We start from the raw sequence: 27,096 nt of genomic DNA, 5'->3' as shown, positions 1-27,096 counted from the left end.
AGAGTTAAGGAATAGGACCAAAAAGGTAACAATCTCAGGATTACTGCCTGTGCCACGCGACAGTGAGAGTAGGAATGGAGCGAGGTGGAGGATAAATGCGTGGCTGAAAGACTGGTGCAGAGGGCAGGGATTCAAGTTCCTGGATCATTGGGACTTCTTTTGGGGAAGGTGTGACCTGTACAGAAAGGATGGGTTGCACTTGAACCCGAGGGGGACCAATATCCTGGTGGGGAAATTTGCAAAGGCTACTGGGGAGACTTTAAACTAGAATGGTTGGGGCGAGGGACTCAAATAGAGAAAGGTAGTAGACAGAATGGGAGGCAGGAAGCAGAAAAGGGAAGCACTCAGGCACAAAAGGAGAAAGAAAAAAAAGGAAATAAACAGAGAATAAGAGGCGGGGGGTTTCTTAAATGTGCAAATTTTAATGCTAGGAGCATTGTAAGAAAGGTGGATGAGCTGGATAGACACCTGGAAGTATGATGTTGTGGCGATCAGTGAAACATGGTTGCAGGAAGGCTGTGATTGGAAACGAAATATTCCAGGATTTCGTTGCTTCAGGTGTGATAGAATTGGAGGGGCAAGAGGTGGAGGTGTTGCATTGCTAGTCAGGGAAGATATTACAGCAGTGCTTTGGCAGGATAGATTGGAGGGCTCGTCTAGGGAGGCTATTTGGGTGGAACTGAGAAGTGGGAAAGGGGTAGCAACACTTATAGGGGTGTATTATAGACCGCCAAATGGGGATTGAGAATTGGAAGAGCAAATATGTAAGGAGATAGCAGATATTAGTAGTAAGCACAAGGTAGTGATTGTGGGAGATTTCAATTTTCCACACATAGACTGGGAAACACATTCGGTAAAAGGGCTGGATGGTTTGGAGTTTGTAAAATGTGTGCAGGATAGTTTTTTGCAGCAATACATAGAGGTACCTACTAGAGGAGGGGCAGTGTTGGACCTCCTGTTAGGAAATGAGACGGGACAGGTGGCGGAGGTATGCGTTGGGGAGCACTTCGGGTCCAGTGATCACAATACCATTAGTTTCAATATAATTATGGAGAGGGTCAGAACTGGACCAAGGGTTGAGATTTTTGATTGGAGAAAGGCTAACTTTGATGAGATGTGAAATGATTTAAAAGGAGTGAACTGGGACATTTTGTTTTATGGGAAGGATGTAGAAGAGAAATGGAGGACATTTAAAGGGGAAATTTTAAGAGTACAGAATCTTTATGTTCCTGTTTGGTTGAAAGGAAACAGTAAAAATTGGAAAGAGCCCTGGTTTTCAAGGGAAATTGGACATCTTGTTCGGAAAAAGAGGGAGATCTACAATAATTATAGGCAGCATGAAGTAAATGAGGTGCTTGAGGAGTATAAGGAATGTAAAAAGAATCTTAAGAAAGAAATTAGAAAAGCTAAAAGAAGACATGAGGTTGCTTTGGCAAGTAAGGTGAAAGTCAATCCAAAGGGTTTCTACAGCTATATTAATAGCAAAAGGATAACGAGGGATAAATTTGGTCTATTGGAGAGACAGAGTGGACAGCTATCTGCAGAGCCAAAAGAGATGGGGGAGATATTGAACAATTTCTTTTCTTCGGTATTCACCAAGGAGAAGGATATTGAATTATGTGAGGTAAGGGAAACTAGTAGAGTAGCTATGGATACTATGAGTTTCAAAGTAAAAGAAGTACTGACACTTTTGAAAAATATAAAAGTGGATAAGTCTCCAGGTCCTGACAGGATATTCCCTAGGACATTGAGGGAAGTTAGTGCAGAAATAGCCGGGGCTATGACAGAAATATTTCAAATGTCATTAGAAACGGGAATAGTCCCCGAGGATTGGCGTACTGAGCATTTTGTTCCATTGTTTAAAAAGGGTTCTAAGAGTAAACCTAGCAATTATAGGCCTGTTAGTTTGACTTCAGTGGTGGGCAAATTAATGGAAAAGATACTTAGAGATAATATATATAAGCATCTGGATAAACAAGGTCTGATTAGGAACAGTCAACATGGATTTGTGCCTGGAAGGTCATGTTTGACTAATCTTCTTGAATTTTTTGAAGAGGTTACTAGGGAAATTGACGAGGGTAAAGCAGTGGATGTTGTCTATATGGACTTTAGTAAGGCCTTTGACAAGGTTCCTCATGGAAGGTTGGTTAAGAAGGTTCAACTGTTGGGTATAAATGCAGGAGTAGCAAGATGGATTCAACAGTGGCTGAATGGGAGAAGCCAGAGGGTAATGGTGGATGGCTGTTTATCGGGTTGGAGGCAGGTGACTAGTGGGGTGCCTCAGGGATCGGTGTTGGGTCCTTTGTTGTTTGTCATGTACATCAATGATCTGGATGAAGGTGTGGTAAATTGGATTAGTAAGTATGCAGATGATACCAAGATAGGGGGTGTTGTGGATAATGAAGAGGATTTCCAAAGTCTACAGAGTGATTTAGGCCATTTGGAAAAATGGGCTGAAAGATGGCAGATGGAGTTTAATGCTGATAAATGTGAGGTGCTACACCTTGGCAGGACAAATCAAAATAGGACGTACATGGTAAATGGTAGGGAATTGAAGAATGCAGTTGAACAGAGGGATCTGGGTATAACCGTGCATAGTTCCTTGAAGGTGGAATCTCATATAGATAGGGTGGTAAAGAAAGCTTTTGGTATACTAGCCTTTATAAATCAGAGCATTGAGTATAGAAGCTGGGATGTAATGTTAAAATTGTACAAGGCATTGGTGAGACCAAATCTGGAGTATGGTGTACAATTTTGGTCGCCCAATTATAGGAAGGATGTCAACAAAATAGAGAGAGTACAGACGAGATTTACTAGAATGTTGCCTGGGTTTCAACAACTAAGTTACAGAGAAAGGTTGAATAAGTTAGGTCTTTATTCTTCAAACAAGAGGACATGACTTCAGAATTAAGGGACAGAAGTTTAGGCTTAACATGAGGGGGAACTTCTTTACTCAGAGAGTGGTAGCGGTGTGGAATGAGCTTCCAGTGGAAGTGGTGGAGGCAGGTTCGTTGGTATTTTTAAAAAAAATTGGATAGGTATATGGATGAGAAGGGAATGGAGGGTTATGGTATGAGTGCAGGCAGGTGGGACTAAGGGAAAAAAGTTGTTCGGCACGGACTTGTAGGGCCGAGATGGCCTGTTTCCGTGCTATAATTGTTATATGATATATGGTTATAATGACTGTTGCATTGGCATCTTGTGTCCCTGCATTGAGACTGACATTTACAAATTATAATATGGCTGCACAATTTTAAACCGTCAAACGTTGATAAAAAAAGAGCATTTAATTACCTTCCCTCATTTGCCTGTGGACAGTAGAGAAAGATTTAAACAGTGAATATTTTACAGCTGGAGGGGGCACATCTACCATTAGGTGTAGCTCAGATAATAAGACTGGGTGGCAGTGTGGCGCAGTGGGTAGAGTTGCTGCCTCACAGTGCCAGAGGCCTGGGTACAACCCTGACTACCGGTGCTGTCTGTGTGGAGTTTGCATGTTCTCCCTGTGATCACGTGGATTTTCTCCGGGTGCTCTGCTGTCCTCCCACATTCCAAAGACGTGCATGTTTGTCTGTTAAATAACTTCTGTAAAACTGGCCCTAGTGTGCAGGATAGAACTAGAGTGAAAGGCTGATCGATGGTTGTCATCGACTCGATGGGCCGAAGGGCCTGCTTCCACACTTTATCTCCAAACTAAACACTACAAACTAAGAACTGCAGATGCTGGTTGGTTTACACCAAAAGTTGACACAAAGTGCTAGAGTAACTCAGCAGATCAGCCAACATCGCTGGAGAAAAAGAGTGGGTGACTTTTCAGGTCGGGACCCTTTTCAGTCTGACCGGAAACGTCACCCATTCTCTTTCTCCAGAGATGCTGTCTGACCCGCTGCGTTACTCCAGCACTCTGTGTCTATCCTGTACTGTTCTATGTTCTATTCTATAACTTAACGCCAATGTTTGCCGACCTTCTATCATCTCCTTTGTGTGACTTCACCCAGTGCTGCACCTGCACCAGTGAACTTTTCCGCTGGGCATTCTCCGTGCCGGCTGGGCCCACAACATCCCTCCGGTACACCGGGGCACCGTTGTGGTCGGCAGTGCCCGGCACAGGCGGCTGCAGCGTGCCATTGCGCAGTGGTCGAGACGAGGCGTGGCGCTCAGTAAACATGTCGCTCTCTGGCAAACTCTCGTGCATCCTGCTATTCCCTTTCCTGATGGGTATCTCCACAGGGGCTTGATGGAAGCTGTACCTCTCCTCGTCATTCCTCCCTCTCGTCACTTCTTCGCGCTTCTCAAACCCAAATTGGTCTGTTCTCTGGCCGTGCACTCTGCTCTGATGGACCTGATGGACCTCAAGCTTGCCCGAGCCTTTATGCGAGTTGATGTGGTTGCTTTGAAGAAGATGAGGTCCTTCACCATTTTCTGTCTCTCTGCAACAAAGAAAGGAAAAGTTACCAACAGGGCAACAGTCTCACCCCATTCATTCCATCTTCTCCCATCCGGCACAAAGTATTGATGTGTGAAAACGCACACCTCCAGATTCACACAAAGGGTGGTGGGTGTATGGAACGAGCTGCCAAAGGAGGTAGTTCAGGCAGGGACTATAGCAATGTTTAAGAAACAATCAGAGAGGTACATGGATAGGACAGGTTTAGTGGGATATGGGGCAAATGCAGGCAGATGGGACTAATGTGAATTGGACATGTTGGTCAACGTGGGAAAATTGGACCAAGGGACCTGTTTCCACTGTTTCTCTCCATGACATGTTGGTCGGCATGGGTAAGTTGGGCCGAATGGCCTGTTTACACACTATAACGCAATGACTCTATGAGATTCAGGGACAGTTTCAAAGCAGTCCTGAGCTAATATCTACCTCATTGGAGACCCTGAAACATTCTTTAATCTGACTTTACTGGACTTTATCTTACACCAAACGTTATTCCCTTTATCATGCATCTGTACTCTGTGGGTGATCGTTTACAGTCTTTCTGTTGACTGGATAGTGTGCAACAAAAGCTTTTCACTGTACCTCAGTATATGTGGCATAAACTAAACTAAGATAACAGAGAAAATTTCCAACAGGGCAATGGATAGAAACAGCAGAATTAGTCTCAAACATGGCCAGTCCATGGTGCTATGCATTCAAGATTGTATTCTGTGAAAGAATTGTCCAGTTCAGACGCTACCCCAGCCACATTCAACTCTATTCTCAGATGCTTTCATTGCGATGGTGCTGGTGCAGTGGTTGAATCATTGGACGGAAAATTCACAGACCTGGAACAACAGTCCACAGGAGCCATCTTCTGATCACACATATTTACATATAAACAATATTATACAGCAAGGAAACAGGCCCTTCGACCCATCCCATCCATGCTGACCACCATGTCCCATCTGAGCTAGTCTCATTTGCCAATGAATGGCTCATATCCCTCTAAACATTTCCCATCCATGCACCTGTCCAAGTGTCCTTTCAATGTTGTTATAGCACCTTCCTCAACTACCTCCTCTGGCAGCTTGTTCAATATACAAACCACCCTCTGTGTGGAAAAGGTTGCCCCTAAAGTTCCTATTAAATCTTTTCCGTCTCACCTTGAACCTCCATCCTCTCATGTGCAGGAAGGAACCCGTCTGAAGAAGGGTCTCGACCTGAAACGTCACCTATTCCTTCTCTCCAGAGATGCTGCCTGTCCCGCTGAGTTACTCCAACATTTTGTGTCTATCCATGTCCTCTCATTCTCATTCCCACTCCCATGGGTGAAAGACTGTGTATTTACCATGCCTATTGCCTTATTAAGGGTGACAACTGATGCCGTTCACTAAAGGACATACGCCAACAACCTAATCTCACCAGTCTGAAGAAAGGTCCCGACTCAAAGCATCACCTATCCACGTTCTCCAGAGGGCCTGCACGGGTTATTGATTGGGGACGATCACTCATGATCACAATGAATGGCGGTGCTTGCTCGAAGGGCCGAATGGCCTCCTCTTGCACCTATTGTCTATGTTTCTATGAATTTACTCCAACCCTTTACATTTTAATTAGACTTTAGAGATACAGCGTGGGAACAGGCCCTTCGACCCATCGAGTCCGCACCGACCAGCAGTCCCCGTACACCAGCACTGCCCACACTTTTACAATTTTTTAACCAAAGCTAACTAACCTACAAATCTGCACTATTTTGGAGTGTGGGAGGAAACTGCAGCACCCGGAGAAAACCCACGCGGTCACGGGGAGAACGTACAAACTCCGTACAGACAGCGCCCACAGTTAAGATGAAACCCGGATCTCTGGCGCTGTAAAGCGGCAAATTTACCACTGTGTCACTGCTCTACCCTAAAAAGAACCTTGTGTCCATTGAATCTATAAGGCAGGGGTGCCCAGTACTCTTGGTGTGGTCTGACCAGAGCTTTTGTCACTTGCAGTGCAAGATTTGTCCTTTGCATGTTTTGTTTTTCAATTTAGGTTTAAATACCAGAATTCTGCTGTGGCATGATCAAAATGTTATATTTGATTTCTACGTAGCTGTTCATCTCATGCTTGCGAGACGTACTTAAACTTAAATGTTTCCATAAACCTCCATTGTTTTCAATTTTTCAGCATTTGAGCATCTGAGCATTATTCAGAAGCACTGTCATATTTTCTGACACTTTTATCCATTGGACACAGTGCCAATTCAATGCGCCAATAATCTATTTGTAAGTTAATGCTTCTATAACTTTGTGTAGGGGGCTTCACTGGATATATGATCTTCTACACTGCACAAGCATAAGTTTAGTTTAGTTTAGAGATACAGCATGGAAACAGGCCCACTCCCTTTGGCCCATGGAGCCACACTGACCATCGATCACCCGTTCACACTAGTTCGATATTACCCCACTTTCACATCCACTCCCTACACACGAGGGGCAATTTACAGAGGGCCAATTAGCCTACAAACCCGCAAGTCTTTGGGATGTGGGAGCACAGGAAATGGTGAGATAGAGATGCTGTCTGACCCGCTGAGTTACTCCAAGCGCTTCGTGCCTTTAAAAAAAATGTAAGCCCCATTTACCAATTTGTTTCCCTGCCTACGTGCAACTTCACGAGACGTTGTCAAGCTGGAAACGGCACAGAGAAGTGTAGGAAGCAACTGCAGATGCTGGTTTAAACCAAAATCAGACACAAAATACTGGAGTAACCCAGCGGGACAGGCAGCATCTCGGAACAGAAGGAATGAGTGATGTTTCTGGTCGAGACCCTTCCTCAGACTAATGTCAGGGGAGAGGGCGATACATAGGAAAGGAAGTGTAAGGTGTGAAAACAGGATGAAGGGAATGGAGATCAAGGAACATGTAGAATAGATCATTGTTAGCTAGGAGAAGTTAACAACAAAGCAAACAGAGATAAAATGTAGTCGGAGACCGTAAGACTGTTTGGAGAACTTGGAAGGGGGAGGGATGGGGAGAGAGAGAAAGCAAGGATTACTTGAAGTTAGAGAAGTCAATGTTCATACCACTGGGGTGTAAGCTGCCCAAGCGAAATAAGCACTTCATATCATATCCACTCCATATCCCTCCATGTGCCTATTCAAAGCCTCTTGAATGCCACTATCGTATCTGCCTCCACCACCATATTTCAGGCATCCATCACTTTCAATGTAAAATAAATGGCCCCACATTTCTCATTTAATCTTTGCCCCTCTCACAAAGCTATGCCCACTAGTCTTTAACATTTCCACCCTGGGAACAAACTGTTCTGACTGTCTGTAGACATAAAAAGTTGGAGTAACTCAACGGGTCAGACAGCATCTCTGGAGAAAAGGAATAGGTGACGTTTCGGGTTGAGACCCTTCTCCAGACTGTCGACCCTTTCTGTGCCTCTCATAATTTTACAACTTCTATCAAGCTTCCCCCTCAACCTCCGACGCTCCAGCGAAAACAGTCAAACCTATCGCTGAACATGTCGCCAATTCATTATCAAACAACAATGCATTCTGATAACTACCACTCACACTGACATGCAACCATCTGCATTAATAAAACTAATTTGGATTTCAAGTATACCCTATGATTATTTTTACACAAAGACCCCTAAATGTTAGTTATGTGCCAGGGTACATGAAAAAAAACGATTTGTCACATGGTATTTGAATATGACAACATTCGGGGCACCAAGTTATAGGAAAGATGTTGTTAAACTGAAAAGAGTGCAGAGAAGATTTACGAGGATGTTGCCAGGACACGAGGGCCTGAGGTTGAGCAGGCTGCGACTCTATGAGGTGTGACCTTATAGACGTGTACAAAAACATGAGAGGAATAGATTGGGTAAATGCACGGAGTCTCTTGCCCAGAGTAGGGGAATGGAGCACCAGACGACATCGGTTTAAGGGGGTGAGGGAGGGGGGGGGGGGGGGGGGGGGGGGGGGGGGAGGGGAAACAATAGGAACCCGAGGGGTACCTTTTTTATACAAAGATGCATGGAACGAGTTGCTGGAGGAGGGACTTGATGCAGGGACAGTCACAACGTTTAAGAAACAATTACGCAAGTAAACGGATAAGATCGATTTAGAGGGATATGGGCCAAACGCAGGCAGGTGGGACTAGTGTAGATGGGGCAAGTTGGCCAGGGTGGGCAAGTTGGGCTGAAGGGCCTGTTTCCATGCTGGATCACTCTGTGACTCTATTTATTTACCATTAGGGAATATTTCCCTGCTTTAGCCACGTGACATATCTGTAGGCAAAAGCGAAAAGCAAAGTGGCACAGGCAATCCTATTCCTGTTCTCAGCGGAAGCCCTTGCATCTTAAACAGTCGCTGCCAGCTACAAATGATTAAAGACCTTCTGCAATCCACACAGAGTCCTCGTAGAGCTGAGCCCTACCACAGCATGCAAACCATCACACCAGCTACGATCTGGACACATCGAGGTCAAAACTAAAACTGCGCTGCTTCACACACTTTAGCGATGGACAAGTCAGATTGCTTCATTTTACGATTTATGAAACACAGAATGAACTGCACCGCACTGCACAGCATGGGCACAGGCCCTTCGGCCCACTATGCCAGTCTGAAGAAGTGTTTTGATCCGTAACATCACCAGAGATGCTTCCTGTCCCGCTGAGTTACTCCAGCTTTTGTCTCATGATGCCAAGACCAACTCTTATCTGCCTGCCCAGAATCAAATCCCTCTATCCCCTGCATTCTTGTTGTGCAATTGCACACAATTTACACCTAAAAGCTCAATCATTTTATTATATGTGAAATAAAAATAAAAGGTGAACTCAGTTTTCCTCTTTTATTCTATTATTTAGTTTAGTTTAGTTTAATTTAAAGATGCAGCATGGAAACAGGCCCTTCGGCCCACTAAGTCCGTGCCGTCCATCGATCACCCATTCAATGGTTCATTGATTTAATGATTCTATACCTAGGTACAACCATACTTAATTACAAGTGTAAATATAATAGATTACACAGAGCCAATACACATGAGTCGCTATTTCCGGCACATTTTCACACTAGCTCCATGTTATCCCACTTTCACATCTACTCCCGACACACTTGTGGACAATTAACCTACAAACCCGCACGTCTTTGGGATGTGGGAGGAAACTGGAGCACCCGAAGGAAACCCACGAGGTCACGGGGAGAACACACAGACAGTACCCGAGGTCAGGATGGAACCCGGGTCTCTTGCACTGTGAAGCAGCAGCTCTACCCGCTGCACCACGGTGCTGCCCATGGTTTTACTGATAAAGATTTTGAATGTGGAACTAGGCGCTGCAGGCTCAACAAGGGAAAGTCATAAAGGAAAGTGAACACTTGACCCAAATATATATTGCCTGGATTTCCAAAGCTTATCAATCTTCCAAAAAACAAACCAGTATTTCTCAACCCTCTATCTATATTGGAAAATAGTCTAAGATCTCTACAAACACCAATGATTCATTGCAGGAGACATTACAGCATTTTTAAAACTGCATTTTCTGCTCTTGTTATCTGACAAGCGCTAAAAACTAGCATTAATTCATCATTGACGTCCAGGCCACTTCACCTCATCAATTCTCAAAGTGACATTCATAGCTTGCACATGAATCGCAGTGGAGGAATTAATTTTTGAAGTTTCATTTTACACCCTAACTCAATTCTACTGCCTTTTAACATTGGTGGAGATATTTTTTTGGCAGCTAACTGATTGAAAACATAGAGTCATCGAGAGAAACATCATGGAACCAGACCCTTCAGCCCAATCTTGCCCATTACAAAATGTGTAGGAAGGAACTGCAGATTCTAGTTTTAACTGAAGATAGACACAAAATGCTGAAGTAACTCAGCGGGGCAGGCAGCATCTCTTTAGAGAAGGAATGGGTGACGCTTTGGGTCGTGACCCTTCTTCCAACCGAGAGTCGAGGAGAGGGAGACATTCTACATTGTAATGTAGAACATTCCCTTACCATCATCTGCTTTGATCTGTTCTTTTCACACCTTAACCTTCCATATCTGTAGGATCACGCTTCCCTGACTCTCAGTCGGAAAGAGGGCCTCGACCCAAAGCGTTACCCATTCCTTTTCTCCAGAGATGCTGCCAGTCTTGCTTAGTTACTCCAGCATTTTGTGTCTATCTTCTTTGTCCATTACATGATATTCAAGCTAAACTCGAGTACATAGAAAAATAGAAAATAAGTGCAGGAGTAGGCCATTCGGCCCTTCGAGCCTGCACCGCCATTCAATATGATCATGGCTGATCATCCAACTCAGTATCCTATACCTGCTTTCTCTCCATACCCCCTGATACCTTTAGCCACAAGGGCCACATCTAACTCCCTCTTAAATATAGCCAATGAACCGGCCTCAACTACATTCTGTGGCAGAGAATTCCACAGATTCACCACTCTCTGTGTAAATTTTTTTTTTCTCATCTCAGTCCTAAAAGATTTCCCCTTTATCCTTAAACTTGTTCTGGACTTCCCCAACATCGGGAACAGTCTTCCTGCATCTAGCTTGTCCAACCCCTTAAGAATTTTGTAAGTTTCTATAAGATCCCCCCTCAATCGTCTAAATTCTAGCGAGTACATTAGGTAGAGCAAAGGGGAAGGTACAGAGTGCAGGATATAGCTCTCAGCATTGTAGCGCGTCTGTTCCATTGATTATGGAGATTACATTGGACAGGAATCCACTATTATTTGGATCTACAAGCCCCATACCTTCAAAACATGCAAACAGGGTGGCCTAGATAGGGTAGACAGTCAGAACCTTACTCTCTGAGATGAAATGTCGCAGGCTAAAGATCAGGGGTTGGAGATTGCAACCTTCACGTGGTCCGCCCTGTTTCAACTAATGCAATCAACCTGGCGTGCACAATAAAATAAAATCAAATAGAACAAGTTGTCCTACAGCTTTAGGCTGTGCACGCCATACGCAAGAAGAAGAAGAAGGCTCAAGATCGTAGGTTTAAGCTCAGGGGGGGGAGAGTGTAAAGGGGATATGCCGGGTAATTTTTACACCGAGAGTGGTGGGGGTCTAGAACACACAGGGGTGGTGGTGGAGGCAGATACAATAGTGGTATTTCAGAGAATTTTCAATGGACACATGGATATGCAAGAATGGAGGGATAAGGATCATATGCAGGCAGATAAGTAGTTTATCTTGGCATTATGTTCAACATTGGGTGCCAGAGAACCTGTTGTTGTTTCTACTGTTCTGTGCACTACGCTCTCACTCCTCTGGGGCTGAATCCATCAACTTCAATGGAATAAATCAATATATAATCAATAAAAGGTCCAAAGAAGGGTCTCGACACAAAACATCGCCTATTCCTTCTCGCCAGAGATGCTCTCCTGATCCACCGAGTTCCTCCAGCTTTTTGTGTCTATCTTCATTCTCAATAAAAGGAGACTTTATTCAAAAGCATGCACTTTAATTATTGTTTAACAGTTTGAGAAGGATTAGGAATACCTCTTTGTGGTGTTTGCTTGCATCAGGGCAGCTTGGTTCATGGCTCTGATCCAGCCATTCATATCCTCTTGAGTATCAGCACTGAAGTAATACGTTCTCATGCCAGTGTGGTCTGCCTGCGAGCCAATAATAGAGTTCTGATTGTAAATGTAAGTCCGCATACCTGTGTGGGTGGCCTGCAACATAAGTAAATGAGAATCAGGCAGTTATCACAAATAGACAAAAAGTGCTGGAGCAACTCAGACAACATCTCTGGAGAGAAGGGATGGGTGACGTTTTAGGCCGAGACCCTTCTTCAGACTGAGAGTCAGGGGAGAGGGAAACGAGAGATATGGAAGGGTGAGGTGTGAAAACAACAGATCAAAGCAGACGATGATTAAGGAAATGTGGATTGGTCCAAAATACGTAGGAAGGAACTGCAGATGACGGTATATATGGAAGATAGACACAAAATGTTGGAGTAACTCAGCAGGTCAGGCAGCAGCTCTGAAGAAAAATAATAGGTGACATTTCGGGTCGGGACTCTTCGTCGGACTGAAAGTAGAGGTGGGGGACGCGGGGGATAAACTGGACGCAAGAAAAGGCCAGAACAAATCAGGGCCGGCAACAGATGACCTCAGGAAGGGTGGAGCCCACAATGGCCCATTGTTGGCTGGGGGAAGATGTGCTAACGAGAGGGATACAAGGATGCGACCAGTGGAACGAGTCAGCCGACCAGGGTGGGGGAGGGGGGAGAGAGAAGGGAGAGAGGGAATGCAGGAGACCTGTAAGCTGCCCAAGCAAAAAAAAATGAGGTGTTGTTCCACCAGTTTGTGTGTGGCCTCCCTCTGACAATGGAAGAGGCCCAGGACAGAAAGGTCAGTGTGGGGCATGGAAGGGGAGTTAGAATGTTTGACTACTGGGAGATTGTGGACTGGGCGTACGTGTCGAGCGAAAATATCGCCATCTACACAAAATACAAATGTTTTTCGGTTGTGAAACTAGGTGCTAAAGATCTCAGAGCAGACTTAGTGTGGGCAAAGGGGGATTGTGTATTGCTCTCTCATGTAGCTCATGTAGTGCAAAGACCCAGCAAACAGGAGCATGGCGTTCTGGAACAAACAAAAGACACAAAGCGCTGGAGTAATTCAGCGGGTCAGGCAGCATCTCTGAAGATCATGGCCAGGTGACATGTCGGGTCGGGGTCTTTCATCAGGTTGATGGTTGTGAGGGGAGAAAGTTGGAACAGAGGTGGGAGTGGAACAAAGTGATAGGTGGATACAGGTGAGGCATCACATTTGTGTCCCTACCTCATGCTGTACTATCGTTAAAGTTGGTAAAACCTGCATGGGTTTTCTCTGGGAAATCTGGTTTCCCCACATACTCCAAAGATGTAGATTAATTGACTCGGTCAAATTGTAAATTGTCCCTAGTGTGTCGGATAGTGTTTGTGTGTGAGAATCGCTGGTCGGTGCGGACTCAATGGGCCGAAGGGCCTCTAAACTAAACTAAACACTGCAGATGGTGGATACAAAACAAAACACAAAGCCAGGCAGCATCTCTGGAAGACATGGATGGGTGATGTTTCAGGTCAGGACCCATCTTCAGATTTTGTTTTAGGTTAAAATTACAATCATATAAAAACAAAAAAAATCTTTCCCTTTTTGACATTATGCAAGTTATTAAAAATATCTGAAATGTAATAAAGGTGCAGATTTCATATCAGAGCTCTAGATAGAATGAATAAAGCATGTTGGTGATTCCTGGTGCCAGTTGCATATTAATTTTTAATTATTCAATATATTTTGAGGTTCTGCTGCATATTGGAAAATAATCTGGACTTTCCATTATGAAGCAAAACAGGTGACAACTACACCGCCTACATTTCACTCGCCAGAGACCCGGATTCGATCCCGGCCTTGGGTCCTGTCTGTGTGGAGTTTGCACGTTCTCCCTGTGACCATGTGTGCTTCCTCCAGGCGCTCCGGTTTCCTCCCACATTTAAAGACATGCGGGATTGTAGGTTAATTGGCTTCTATAATTTGACCTTAGTGTGTAGGGCCGGACTAGTGAATGGGTGATCGTTGGTCAGTGTGGGCTCAATGGGCCGAGCCTGAAGGGCTTGTCTCCACGCTGTATCTCGAAACTAAACTAAACTTTTCTGACACCCTTTGGTCTCCTTTGTCACTTACTCCACCCATCTGTCTATCACTCCCCCTCCCTCACCCATATCCACCACACTAACAAAATCACTGAAAAATCTAGTCACAACAATGACTCTCAGGTTTAAAGTATTTTTTGTCCTCAGTTACAAAACCACATGAACTAGAAATGTTCAAACATCTTTCCTTCCTCTATTGCTCTGTACATTCTGCACAGATCACCGTCACTCAGGGTTGGGCAAGTATTTATTATAACATGTGAAATGAATTACAATATTAAAGATCGCTCAATATATTTCCATGCTCACCGACAATGGTCCTTCCATTTTGTAATGCCGTGGTTACTTCGACAAAGTTATTTGAACCTTTCAAAGTTGCTCCTGCCCTTCATTTAGTTTCAAACGTTCGAACATGTTTACCTAAACTACTCACTGCCATCCCCACTCTATGCTTGTGGTTAATGTTGGGAAACTCAGCGTTCCCTTCCCAACGATTGTCCACCATGCCGTTCACGTGCAGTTAAAACTCATCTCAACAAATGTAGATGCTAATTCAAACTGACAGCCATTCACACACAGACAAACATCGTCAGCAAACTGTTGCGTTTCAGCTGCCCCTGACAATGATCAAATAATTAATTTTAAAATGAACTTATCTCACGTACAGTTACTTGAGGACCGAAGAACCTACGTATATCGTGACGCAAGGAACAGATTATTCATCTAAAATTTATCTTAAATATACAAGTTCACAACTATAAAGTTAGAAAGGAGTTGAGGAGGAATTTCTTAAGAAAGGAGATGAGGAGGAATTTCTCCAGAAAGATGAGGGGGAATTTCTTTAGTCAGAGGTTGGCGAATCTGTGGAATTCATTGCCACAGATGGTTTGGTTTAGTTTAGTATAGTTTAGAGATACAGCATGGAAACTGACCCACTGCGTCCATGCCGACCAGCGGCCCCCAGCATACCCGCACTATCCAACACCCATTATGGGGCAATTTGCCAAGCCAATTAACCTACAAACCTGTACGTCTTTGGAGTGTGGGAGGAAACCGGAGCACCTGGAGAAAACCCACGGAGGTCACAGGGTGAACGTACAAATTCTGCACAGACAACACCCGCAGTCAAGATCAAACCGGGGTCTCTGGCGCTGTGGGGCAGCAAACCTCCCGCTGCGCAACCATGATGGCTGTGGAGGTCAAGTCAATGGATATTTTTAAGGGGGAGGTTGACTGATTCTTGATTAGTTTGGGGGTCAGGGGTTATGGGGAGAAGGCAGGAGAATGGGGTTGAGAGGGAGAGATAGATCAGCCATGATCGAATGGCAGAGTAGACTTGATGGGCCAAATGGCCTAATTCTGCTCCTATCACTTATGAACATAAATGGATTCAATGTTTCCAATCTCCAATGTTTAGTAAATGCCAAAATTAAACAGAACACAAAGATCTGGAGGAATTCAGCGTCAGGCAGCATCTGTGGAGGGAATGGAGAGGTGACGGTAATGGGTCTTCGGACTGATCAAGGGTGAATGGTAAACTCGGCATTGGCAATGGATATTTAATTGGTGATTTTTCTCAATAACCTTTAGAAAAGTATTGTTGATGAGGAAGTGAGTAATCATTATCTCTGTCATTACAGACACAATGGGTGCTTAGCAACACAGGAATCTGCTTAATCTGACATGCAATGCCCAAAGTAAGCAGTTAACAAACATAGTAAAATTGCTGAGCAAGTACTCTAAAGGAATGTCACGAGTTCAAAAGGTCATCTACAGAACTATTGGGTCCAGATTTTCAATCATAGAAGAACAAATTACTGGAGTAACTCCACGCGACCGGCAACATCTCTGCATAGAACGAATGTGTGACGTTTATGATGGAGACCCTTCTTCAGACAGATGCCCCTCTAAACCCTCCCTATCCCTATCCATTTATCTGTTTGAATGGTGTTTAAAAAATCACAATTGTGTCTACCTCCATAGCTTCCTCTGGCAGCTCGTTCCAGATATAGACTAGTCTCCAAGTGAAAAGGTTGTCCCTGGGGTTCCTCTTAAATCTCTCCTCCTCACTTTATGCCCTCTAGTTTTAGAATCCTCTTCCCTGGGAAATAGACTGTGAGCATTCACTTTGTCTATGACCCTCATGATCTTGCACACCTAAATAAGGCCACGTATTAACTGCCGCAAGACCACTTTGCACCACCAGAGTCAGGAACAGCTTCTACCCCTCTGTTATTGGGCTTCTGAACGGTCCTTCCATAAGTTGGGGTGCTGACTGGTTCGTGGTGGGCTGCATGTACAAAATCTTTTACCCAGGGTAGGGAGTTGAAGAACCAGATGACATAGGCTGATGGTGCGAGGGGAAAGATTGAATGGGAACCCAATGGGCAACTTGTTCACTCAGAGGGTGGTGAGTATAGGGAATGAGCAGTTAGAGGAGGTAGTTGAGGCAGTACCGTAACAAAATAAAAAAAAAACACTTGGTCGGGATGGATGAGTTGGGCCGATGGGCCTTTCTGTGCTGTATGACTCAATGTACATCCATGTACATCTCAAACGGTTTGGCCAAGGCACGGAACAAAGGAGCACGAAGAAGTTTTGTTTAATTTAGTTTAGAGATACAGAGTGAAAACAGGCCTTTCGGCCCACCAAGTCCGTGCCGACCAGTAATCACACCGTACTCTAGCACTATTGACTAGGGTCAATTTACAATTCTTTCCAAAGCCAATTAACTGCCAAACCTGTACATCTTTGGAGTGTGGGAAGAAACCGGAGCACCCGGAGAAAACCCACATGGTCACGGGGAGAACATGCAAACTCCGTGCAGACAGCACCGTGGTCAGGATGGAACCTGGGTCTCTGGTGCTGTGAGGCAGCAGCAGCAACAATGCAACATCTGGAATACCGAGTTCACATCAGGACACCTTTAACTAAAGTTATTGCACTTCAAATGGTGTTCAGGAAGTAAGTAGCGAATTGCCCTTGAAACAGAAGAGGCTGTGGGACAAGACAACTGAGGTGTAAAAAATAAACAGAGAACAGAAACTGTCACAAATATGATGACCGCGGGCCACAGATTGAATGTACTGATGGACAGATTGGAGAGATGAAAAGAATGCTTTTATTCCCACACGGAGGTTGGGGAAGTTTAGAAGCTTTTGGCTGATAGGACATTGACTTGAAATGCAATAACCTCCGTGGCTACAGGCCAAGAGTTGCAATGTGCAATTAAGACAGTCTTCCTCTGGCCAAAACAGACATGGAGTGATGGGAAAAACTGCCTTACTCCTGTTTCATTATTTCCGTTGTGTAGGAAAGAACTGCTGCAAATGCTGGTTAAAACCGAAGATAGGCACAAAAAGCTGGAGTAACTCAGCGGGACAGGCAGCATCTCTGAAGAGAAGGAATGGGTGACGTTTCGGGCCGAGACCCTTCTTCAGACTGGTTAGGGATAAGGGAAACGAGAGATATAGAGACGGTGATGTGGAGAGATATAGAACAATGAATGAAAGATATGCAAAAAAGTTACGATGATAAAGGAAACAGGCCATTTGTTGGGTGAAAATGAGAAGCGAGTGCGACTTAGGTGGGGGAGTGATAGAGAGAGAGGGAATGCCAGGGCTACCTGAAGTGAGAGAAATCAAAATTCATACCACTGGGCTGTAAGCTGCCCAAGCGAAATATGAGATACTGTTCCTCCAATTTGCGTTTAGCCTCACTGACAATGGAGGAGACTGAGGACAGAAAGGTCAGTGTGCGAATGGGAAGGAGAATTAAAATGTCCAGCAACCGGGAGATCAGGTTGGTTCACGCGGACTGAGCGAAGGTGTTTCGCAAAACGATCGTCCAGTCTGCGTTTGGTCTCGCCGATGTATAAGAGTCCACATCTTGAACAATGGATACAGTAGAGTCTAGGGAGGAGGTATATGGACAGGTGTTGCATCTCCTGGGGTTGCAGGAGAAGGTACCTGGGGAGGGGCGTTTGGGTGGGAAGGGATGAGTTAACCAGGGAGTTGCAGAGGGAACGGTCTCTGCGGAAGGTGGAAAGGGGTGGAGATGGGAAAACGTGGCTAGTGGTGGGATCACGTTGGAGGTGGCGGAAATTTCGGAGGATTATGTGTTGTATGCGACAACTGATGAGGTGGAAGGTAAGGACTAGGGGGCTCTGTCTCGACAAGGGGAGGGGGAGCAAGGGCGGAGCTGCGGGGTATCGAGGAGTCACGAGTGAGGGCCTCATCTATGATGCGAGAGGGGAACCCCCGTTCCCTAAAGAATGAGGACCTCTCGGATGTTCTAGTACGGAACACCTCAGCTTGGGCGCAGATGCGGCGTAGACGGAGGAATTGGGAGTAGGGGATAGAGTCTTAGCAGGAAGCAGTGGGAAGAAGTGTAGTCGAGATAGTTGTGGGAATCAGTGGGTTTGTAATAGACGTCAGTCAATAGTCTATTTCTTGTGATGTAGACTGTGAGATCAAGAAAGGGGAGGGAGATGTCGGAGATGGTCCAAGATGAAAATTTACAAGTAAACCTTTTTGCCTCTCTTGCATTAATTGTTCTTTATCTCTCAGCATCTATATCTCTCGTTTCCCTTATCCCTAAGCAGTCTGAAGAAGCTTCTCGACCCGAAACGTCACCCATTCCTTATCTCCAGAGTTGCTGCCTGTCCCGCTGAGTTACTCCAGCATTTTGTGTGTGTCATGATTTCCTTTATTCATTTCAATTAGATGTCTGAGTCCCATCTGATGAGTTTGACTGCAGTAACTCTGAACTGTCCCTTTCTCCACACACTTCACTCCCGACCCCTTCCACCCACATCCCTCCCACCAGCTTTATAGTTGAGTCCTGCTCTTCTCTCATTGTACTTGATAACAATGCAATGGTGTATGCTTTATCTTGACACAAATGGCCGGTGAAAGAAGACTGCAAAATGTAGTGAACACCGTCCAGCCCATCACGGGCACTGACCTCCCCACCATTGAATTACAGGATTTACAGGAGTCGCTGCCTCATAAAGGCAGCCAGCATCATCAGAGACCCACACCATCCCGGCCACACACTCATTTCACCCCTGCCATCGGGAAGAAGGTACAGGAGCCTGAAAACTGTAATGTCCAGGCTTACGGACAGCTTCTTCCGTTGGGCTGTTTAACATTACAACTTCAAATAAGCTTTGAACAACATAGACAATTATTGTTAATATTGCCCTAGTATTATTTGTTGTTTGTGTGTATGTGTGCATGTGTGCATGCATGTGTGTGTGTGCATGTATATATATGTGTGTGTATGTGTGTATGTGTGTGTGTGTGTGTGTGTGTGTGTGTGTGTGTGTGTGTGTGCATGTATATATATATGTGTGTGTGTGTGTGTGTGTGTGTGTATATATATATATATATGTGTGTGTGTGTGTGTATGTGTATATATGTGTGTGTGTATGTGTGTGTGTGTGTGTATATATATATATATGTGTGTGTGTGTGTGTATGTGTGTGTGTGTGTGTGCATGTATATATATATATGTATGTGTGTGTGTGTGTGCATGTATATATATATATATGTGTGTGTGTGTGCATGTGTGTGTGTGTATATATATATATGTGTGTGTGTGTGTGCATGTGTGTGCATGTATATATATATATGTGTGTGTGTGTGTGTATTTGTGAACGCATTTTCTACACACACTGAACTTTTTCTCTCTCTCATTTATTATATTGTTGACAATGTACTATGTTCACATATTCTGCTGTTCTGCTGTAAGTAAGAAGTTCATTGTTCTAACTGGGACAAGTGGGAATAAAACACTCTTGGAATAATTCAGCAAGGTTTAAACATAGAGCAGCCTCACACCATCGATGGATGAGTCAGAACTCAACTGCAATGGACTAACTTCCATTGGCACCAAGCTGTGGTGTGATGTGAGCTGTCACTATATCAGGGGACATTGTGAGATCAGTGTGCACATTCATCTCTTACCTTGAAAGCATATTTGCGGCTGATGTGATCAGTGGGATCAACGGGTGAGGTAACATAACTGGGCAATGGTATACTCCCCAACACAGTCTCTTCTCTGCTGTCTGTCCAAAAAATAAAACACATAATAGAACACAGCACACAGGAACAGGCCCTTCGTCCCGCAATGTCTACTATGATGCTGTTAAACTCATCTCCTCAGCCAACGCATGTTCTATATCCCTCCATTCCCTGTATATCCATGTGCCTAACCAAATACCACTATCATATCTGCCTCCACCTCCACCCCTGGCAAATATATTGATGATTATAAAAGGAATGGGTGGCAGACTAGGACTTTATTCCTTGGAGCGCAGGAGGCTGAGGTGTGTATAAAATCATGAGGGTGATTGCAGAGAGTCTTTTAACTAGAGTCAGAGAATTAAGAAACAGAGGTGAGAGGGGAAAGATTTAATAGGAACCTGAGGAGCAACTTTTTCACTCAGTCGATGATGGGTGTATGGAACGAGCTGCCAGAGGAGGTGGTTGAGACAGGTACTATAACAACACTTAAAATACATTTGGACAGATGCATAGATAGGAAAGGTTTAGAGGGATGTGTGCCAAACATGGGGCAGGTGAGGCTAATGTAGATGGGGCTTTTGGGTGGCATGGGCAAGTTGGGCCGAAGGGCCTGTTTCTGTGCTGTGTGACTGTAATGTAATAAGGCAATGAAGAGAACCAATGTATTCTCCTTGTGATAATGTTAATATCCAACACAGACAGTTTCAAAAAGGGTTACTGATTAAACGATCAGCATGGCCCAATGAACTGGTCAAAGAGAAATGGAGAAATAATGATATTTTTAATTTTACTCACTTTAAACACTTGTTTGTATTAAGTATTCTCTAATGCTAACAAAATGTGACAACACACTATTCGTCATCAAGTACGAACAAAGTGCTGGAGCAACTCAGCAACTCTTGAGAACATGGACGTTTTATGTCAGGGCCCGTCTTCAGGCTGATTCATTGCTGCAATGGGGGGGGGGGGGGAAGCTGGAAGAGAGGTTGGGGCAGGACAAAGTCTTGCGCGTGTTAAGTGAATACAGGTGAGGGGGAGAGTGAGTTGATTGGCAGATGGGTGGTCAAAGGCTAGAGATGAAAAGAAGACAAGAGTGCTGTGAGATTGGGCGATAAGGGGAGAAGTGACATGAAATGTGAAGGGGCTGTCGGAGGAGGGGTGCGGGAGGGAAGGGGAAAGAGAATCCTTATAAAGGCAAGTTTTCATCAAGCCACTAATATAGTTTATTCTACCACTGATTAACTCTGTTAACCGAATGTCTGTGTCATATCCTGAAACACTTGATTAAACGCCGACCAAATAAAGACGTCAAGGCCAAATAGATTTCTGCTGCCAAAGACTACATAGATTGGACATTTGAAAGCAGTTTCCATATAGAGCACTGGATAAGTAACAAATTAATTAAATAACTTCCTCCTTAAAAAAATCCTTTGACATTGACATGGCTCTCTTTTCTTCAGTTAAAAAATTGTGCAGGAGGACTTCAACAAAGATATGTGAATGTCTGAATCACTGCTCCAGCAAATTCTGACATTTTAGTATAATATAAAAATTGACTCACACAGACATATAAAAAGCCATGCAGTATTATTGGCTTGACCCATCCATCTGCAATATCCTTTTATCTCCCTCAACACATGCATCAGAATACATTGCTGATGTAATTCCTGTACTTCTAAGGCAGCAGTACAATGGTTTCAGCTAAAGGAAACCACTTTATAATCAAGGGGGGGTGGGGGGGGAAGCTGGAAGAGAGGTGGGGGCAGGACAAAGTCTGGCGCGTGTTATCACTTTATAATCAAAACTGAGCCTCTTCTCAAAACTAATATTGTATGTTATATGTACATTATTATACTATATATTAAATATGGAATTGAAAGTGCGCACCATCAGATTCAGGAACAGCTTCTTCCCCTCTGTTATCAGGCTACTGAACGGTCCTTCCATAAGCTAGGGTACTGTTCGATTCACCTCTACCCTGTTGTGGACATTGGCCTTTATCTCTGGAACTGATGCGCTACAATGCTGAGAACTATATTTTGCACTCTGTATCTTATAGAGACAACAGACAATAGGTGCAGGAGTAGGCCAATCGGCCCTTCGAGCCAGCGCCGCCATTCAATGTGATGATGGCTGATCATCCACAATCAGTACCCCGTTCCTGCCTTCTCCCCATATCCCCTGGCTATTTTTAAAAGCCCTATCTAGCTCTCTTTTGAAAGTATCCAGAGAACCAGCCTCCACTGCCTCAGCTGAACAAAGGGGATTATGAAAGCATGAGAGAGGAGCTGGCCAAGGTAGACTGGAAAGGGATCCTAGCAGGAATGACGGTGGAACAGCAACGGCAGGAATTTCTGGGCATAATCCGGAAGACGCAGGATCATTTCATTCCAAAAAGGCAGAAAGATTCTAAGAGGAGTAGGAGGCCACCGTGGCTGACAAGAGAAGTTAGGGATAGATTAAAACTAAAAGAAAAGATGTATAACACAGCAAAGAGTAGCCGGAAGCCAGAGGATTGGGAAACTTTCATAGGACAACAGAAGGAAACAAAACGGGCAATACGGGCTGAAAAGATGAAGTACGAAGGGAAGCTGGCCAGGAATATAAAGAAGGGCAGTAAAAGCTTCTTTAGATAAGAAGGGAAAATAGTAGCAAAGTCAAGTGTGGGTCCCTTGAAGGCAGACAAGGGTGAAATTATTATGGGGAACAAAGAAATGGCAGAAGAGTTGAACGTACTTCGGATCTGCTTTTACTATGGAAGACACAAAGTCAGCTTGGATTTATGAAAAGGAACTCATGCTTGACTAATCTTCTGGACTTTTTTGAGGATGTGACAAGTCAAATGGATGAAGGGGAGCCAGTGGATGTTGTGTATCTAGACTTTTCGAAAGCCTTTGATAAGGTCCCGCACGGGAGACTGGTGACTAAAATTAGAGCACATGGTATTGGGGGTAGAGTGCTGACATGGATAGAAAATTTGTTGGCAGACAGGAAGCAAAGAGTAGGAGTGAACTGGTCCTTTTCAGAATGGCAGGCAGTGGAGAGTGGAGTGCCGCAAGGCTCTCTGTTGGGGCATATATATTTACCATATATATTAATGATTTGGAAGAGGGAATTAGGAGCAACACTACCAAGATGACACAAAGCTGGGTGGCAGTGAACTGTGAGGAGGATGTTAGGAGGTTGCAGGGGGACCTGGACAGGTTGAGTGAGTGGGCAGATGCGTGGCAGATGCAGTATAATATAGATAAATGTGATGTTATCCGCTTTGGTGGCAAAAACAAGGGGGCAGATTATTATCTCAATGTGGTTAGGTTAGGTAAGGGGGAGGTGCAGCGAGACCTGGGTGTCCTTGTACACCAGTCACTAAAAGTTGGCGTGCAGGTACAGCAGGCAGTGAAGAAAGCTCATGGAATGTTGGCCTTCATAAAAAGAGGATTTCAGTATAGGAGTAGAGAGGTTCTTCTGCAGTTGTATAGGGCTCTGGTGAGACCACATCTGGAGTATTGTGTACAGTGCAGCGTAGGTTCACGAGATTCCTGGGATGGCGGGACTGTCATATGAGGAAAGATTGAAAAGACTAGGCTTGTATTCACTGGAGTTTAGAAGGATGAGGGGAGATCTTATAGAAACATACTAAATTAAAAAATGACTGGACAAGCTAGATGCAGGAAAAATGTTCCCATTGTTGGGCGAGTTCAGAACCATGGGCTACAGTCTTAAAACGGGAGGCCATTTAAGACTGAGGTGAGAAAAAACATTTTCACCCAGAGAGTTATGAATTTGTCAGACGGGCAGTGGAGGCCAAATCACTGGATGGATTTAAGAGAGAGTTAGATAGAGCTCTACGGGCTAGTGGAATAAAGGGATATGGGGAGAAGGCAGGCACGGGTTATTGATTGGGGACGATCAACCATGATTGGAATGAAGGGCTGGCTCAAAGGGCTGAATGGCCTCCTCCAGCACCAATTTTCTATGTTTCTATGCCCTCTGAGGCATAGTTAAATATTCCAAGTTGCCACTGGAGCATGCTCTTCCCAGAAACGGTTCCACGACCATCTGAAACAATCCGTCTACTCTTTAAAATCATTTTTTTTCCTGTAATTGTAGCACCATTTCTAAATGTTCTAATGCCCCTTTGCTCTAACTATTAGAACTTGAGTTTGACTTGATTGTATTTATGTGTGGTGTATCTGATCTGTTTAGAGCAAGCAAAACAAAGCTTTTCACTGTACCTCTGTACACGTGATAATAAAGCTACACCCTGAAGACTACGCTGAATAAAGACCAGACTATAGGACAGCCTTCCGACACTGTCCTCAACCCCAGCCTGAACTCCACTGTTGCTGGGATATCAGACAGTGAGGAAAACTGTCACAGTACACAGCTGGATAGGGAGCAACTACAGAAATGGGCAGGGAAATGGCAGATGGAGTTTAATCGTGGCAAGTGTGAGGTGTTGCACATTGAGAGTTCGAATGCATCATATTGTGGTCCAAACTCCCTGCATATCCCACCATATCCACATGCCGATGGACAAAGTTTCTTAAATGCAACCATTGCATCCTCCAGCACCACCCCTGGCAGCGTGTTCCAGACACCCACCACCCTCTGTGTAAAAAGCCTTGCCCCGCACCTCTCCTTCAAACTTTCCCATAATTGTATATCTGTTTTATTATTAACGGCACTCCGGCGCTCCAGGGAAAACAATCCAAGTTTGCCCAACCTCTCCCTGTAGCTAATCCTCGTCATCAACAGTGATAGCAAGTTACTTACACGCATTTACCCATCAAAGCAATAGAAACATTTTTTTCTTTAAATTACGAATTGCTAGTAATGAAATAATAATTGCTCATTAATAATAATTGTAATAATTGCTATTAAAGCACTTACCTTTGTAATAGAACAGGCAATGTTCTGAGAGTGCAAACCACCGCCTCTTCCACAGTCTCATTCCTGAACTATCCTGAACACACAAACAGAGGGGAATTTGTCATCAAAGTGTCTTTCATGAAAACAATGTATGATGAGCGTTTGACGGCACTGGCTGGCACTCGCTGAAATTTAGAAGGATGAGGGGCGACTTGATTGAAACTTACCGAACAGTGACATGCTTGGATAGAGTGGATGTGGGGAGGATGTTTCCACTAGTGGGAGAGTCTAGGAGTAGAGGACATAGCCTCAGAATTAAAGGACATTTCTTGGGAAAGAAGATGAGGAGCAATTTCTTTCGTCAGAGGGTGGTGGAACTGTGGAATTCTTTGCCACAGGTGGCTGTGGAGGCGTCAATGGATATTTTCACGGTGGAGATTGATAGATTCCTGATTAGTACGGGTGTCAGGGGTTATGGGGAGAAGGCAGGAGAATGGGGTTAGGAGGGAGAGGTAGATCAGCCGCAATTGAATGGCAGAGTAGGCCGAATGGCCTAACTCTGCTCCTATAAATTATGAACTTATGGCAGCTGATCAAGTCCAGCATAACAGAACAAGCTGGAAGTTAAATGCCGTAAAATGTAATTCAGCTGCGACATTGCAAAGAAGCGTGGATCATAAGAAACACCAAAGACTTTGAAAAAGAACAGTTCTTCTCGTATCTGCAATGAAAGAGATGCAACAGAAATAACACATGAAGCCAAATAATTGAAAGACAACACATAACTGGAGCTGGAGATACAAGGAACTGCAGATGCTGGTTAATACAAGAGGACACAAAATGCTGGAGTAACTCAGTGGGATCGGCAGCATCTCTGGAGAGAAGGAATGGGTAACGTTTCGGGTTGAGACCCTTCTTCAGGCTGATGTCAGGGGATGGGGTGTTACATAGATAATGAAGTGCAAGGTGTGAAAACAGGTATCCTTCTCTCCAGAGATGCTGCCGGCCTGCCTGCCCTGCCCTGCCTGTCCTGTCCTTCTGAGATACTCCAGCATTTTGTGTATTTTCAGTTTAAACCAGCATCTGCAGTTCCTTCCGACACAGAGATAGTTAGGTGATGTTACAGCTCGGGATGTTCCTTCAATAAAGCTCATAAGACACAAGAAACCTCAGATGCTGGAATGTGGAGCACAATGCTGGAAGAACAATGGGTCAGGCTGCATCTGCGGAGGGAATGGACAGATGACATTTCGGGTCGGGACCCTTAAGAAAATTTAAGATAAGACTTTGCCTTCCATCACAGCGAGGAGAAGACGGACTGTGATGGATGTTTGTGTGAATTGTGTTGGTGTGTCTTGGTTCTTTTCTTGTATGGCTGCAGAAACCAAATTTTGTTTGAACCTCATGTGAGGTTCAAATGACAAATAAAAGGTATTGGTATTGATATTGTATTAAGAAAATTAATCAAGATAAAAGCTCTAGGAAACTGATATAGAAACATAGAAAATAGGTGCAGGAGTAGGCCATTCGGCCCTTCAAGCCTGCACCGCCATTCAATATGATCATGGCTGATCATCCAACTCAGTATCCTGTACCTGCCATCTCTCCGTACCCCCCGATTCCTTTAGCCACAAGGGCCACATCTAACTTAAATATAGCCAATGAACTGGCCTCAACTGCCTTCTGTGGCACAGAATTCCAGAGATTAATCAGTCTCTGTGTGAAAAATGTTTTCCTCATCTCGGTCCTAAAAGATTTCCCCCTTATCCTTAAACTGTGACCCCTTGTTCTGGACTTCCCCAACATCGGGAACAATCTTCCTGCATCTAGCCTGTCCAACCCCTTAAGAATTTTGTAAGTTTCTATAAGATCCCCCCTCAATCTTCTAAATTCTAGCGAGTACAAGCCGAGTCTATCCAGTCTTTCTCCATATGAAAGTCCTGACATCCCAGGAATCAGTCTGGTGAACCTTCTCTGTACACCCTCTATGGCAAGAATGTCTTTCCTCAGATTAGGAGACCAAAACTGTACGCAATACTCCAGATGTGGTCTCGCCGAGACCCTGTACAACTGCAGCAGAACCTCCCTGCTCCTATACTCAAATCATTTTGCTATGAATGCT

The 27,096-nt window shown here is 44.4% G+C and overlaps 1 protein-coding gene across 1 annotated transcript in view; it reads right to left on the bottom strand.

The window, feature by feature from the left end:
* plekha7b (pleckstrin homology domain containing, family A member 7b) overlaps window positions 1–27,096 on the bottom strand; it is a 308,621-nt gene that overhangs the window by 87,581 nt on the left and 193,944 nt on the right. Inside the window, exons 7-10 of the mRNA XM_055649873.1 lie at window positions 24,996–25,068; window positions 20,043–20,143; window positions 11,934–12,109; window positions 3,966–4,430 (exon numbers count right to left, since the gene is read on the bottom strand). Coding sequence (XP_055505848.1) covers window positions 3,966–4,430; window positions 11,934–12,109; window positions 20,043–20,143; window positions 24,996–25,068 — 815 coding nt within the window. The remainder of the gene's footprint in view (window positions 1–3,965; window positions 4,431–11,933; window positions 12,110–20,042; window positions 20,144–24,995; window positions 25,069–27,096) is intronic.

This window comes from Leucoraja erinacea, chromosome 18, assembly GCF_028641065.1.
Source record: "Leucoraja erinacea ecotype New England chromosome 18, Leri_hhj_1, whole genome shotgun sequence".
Classification (NCBI taxonomy): domain Eukaryota; kingdom Metazoa; phylum Chordata; class Chondrichthyes; order Rajiformes; family Rajidae; genus Leucoraja; species Leucoraja erinaceus.
The sequence above is the reverse complement of the archived record's forward strand: the minus strand, read 5'-3'. Positions and strand labels throughout refer to the sequence as shown.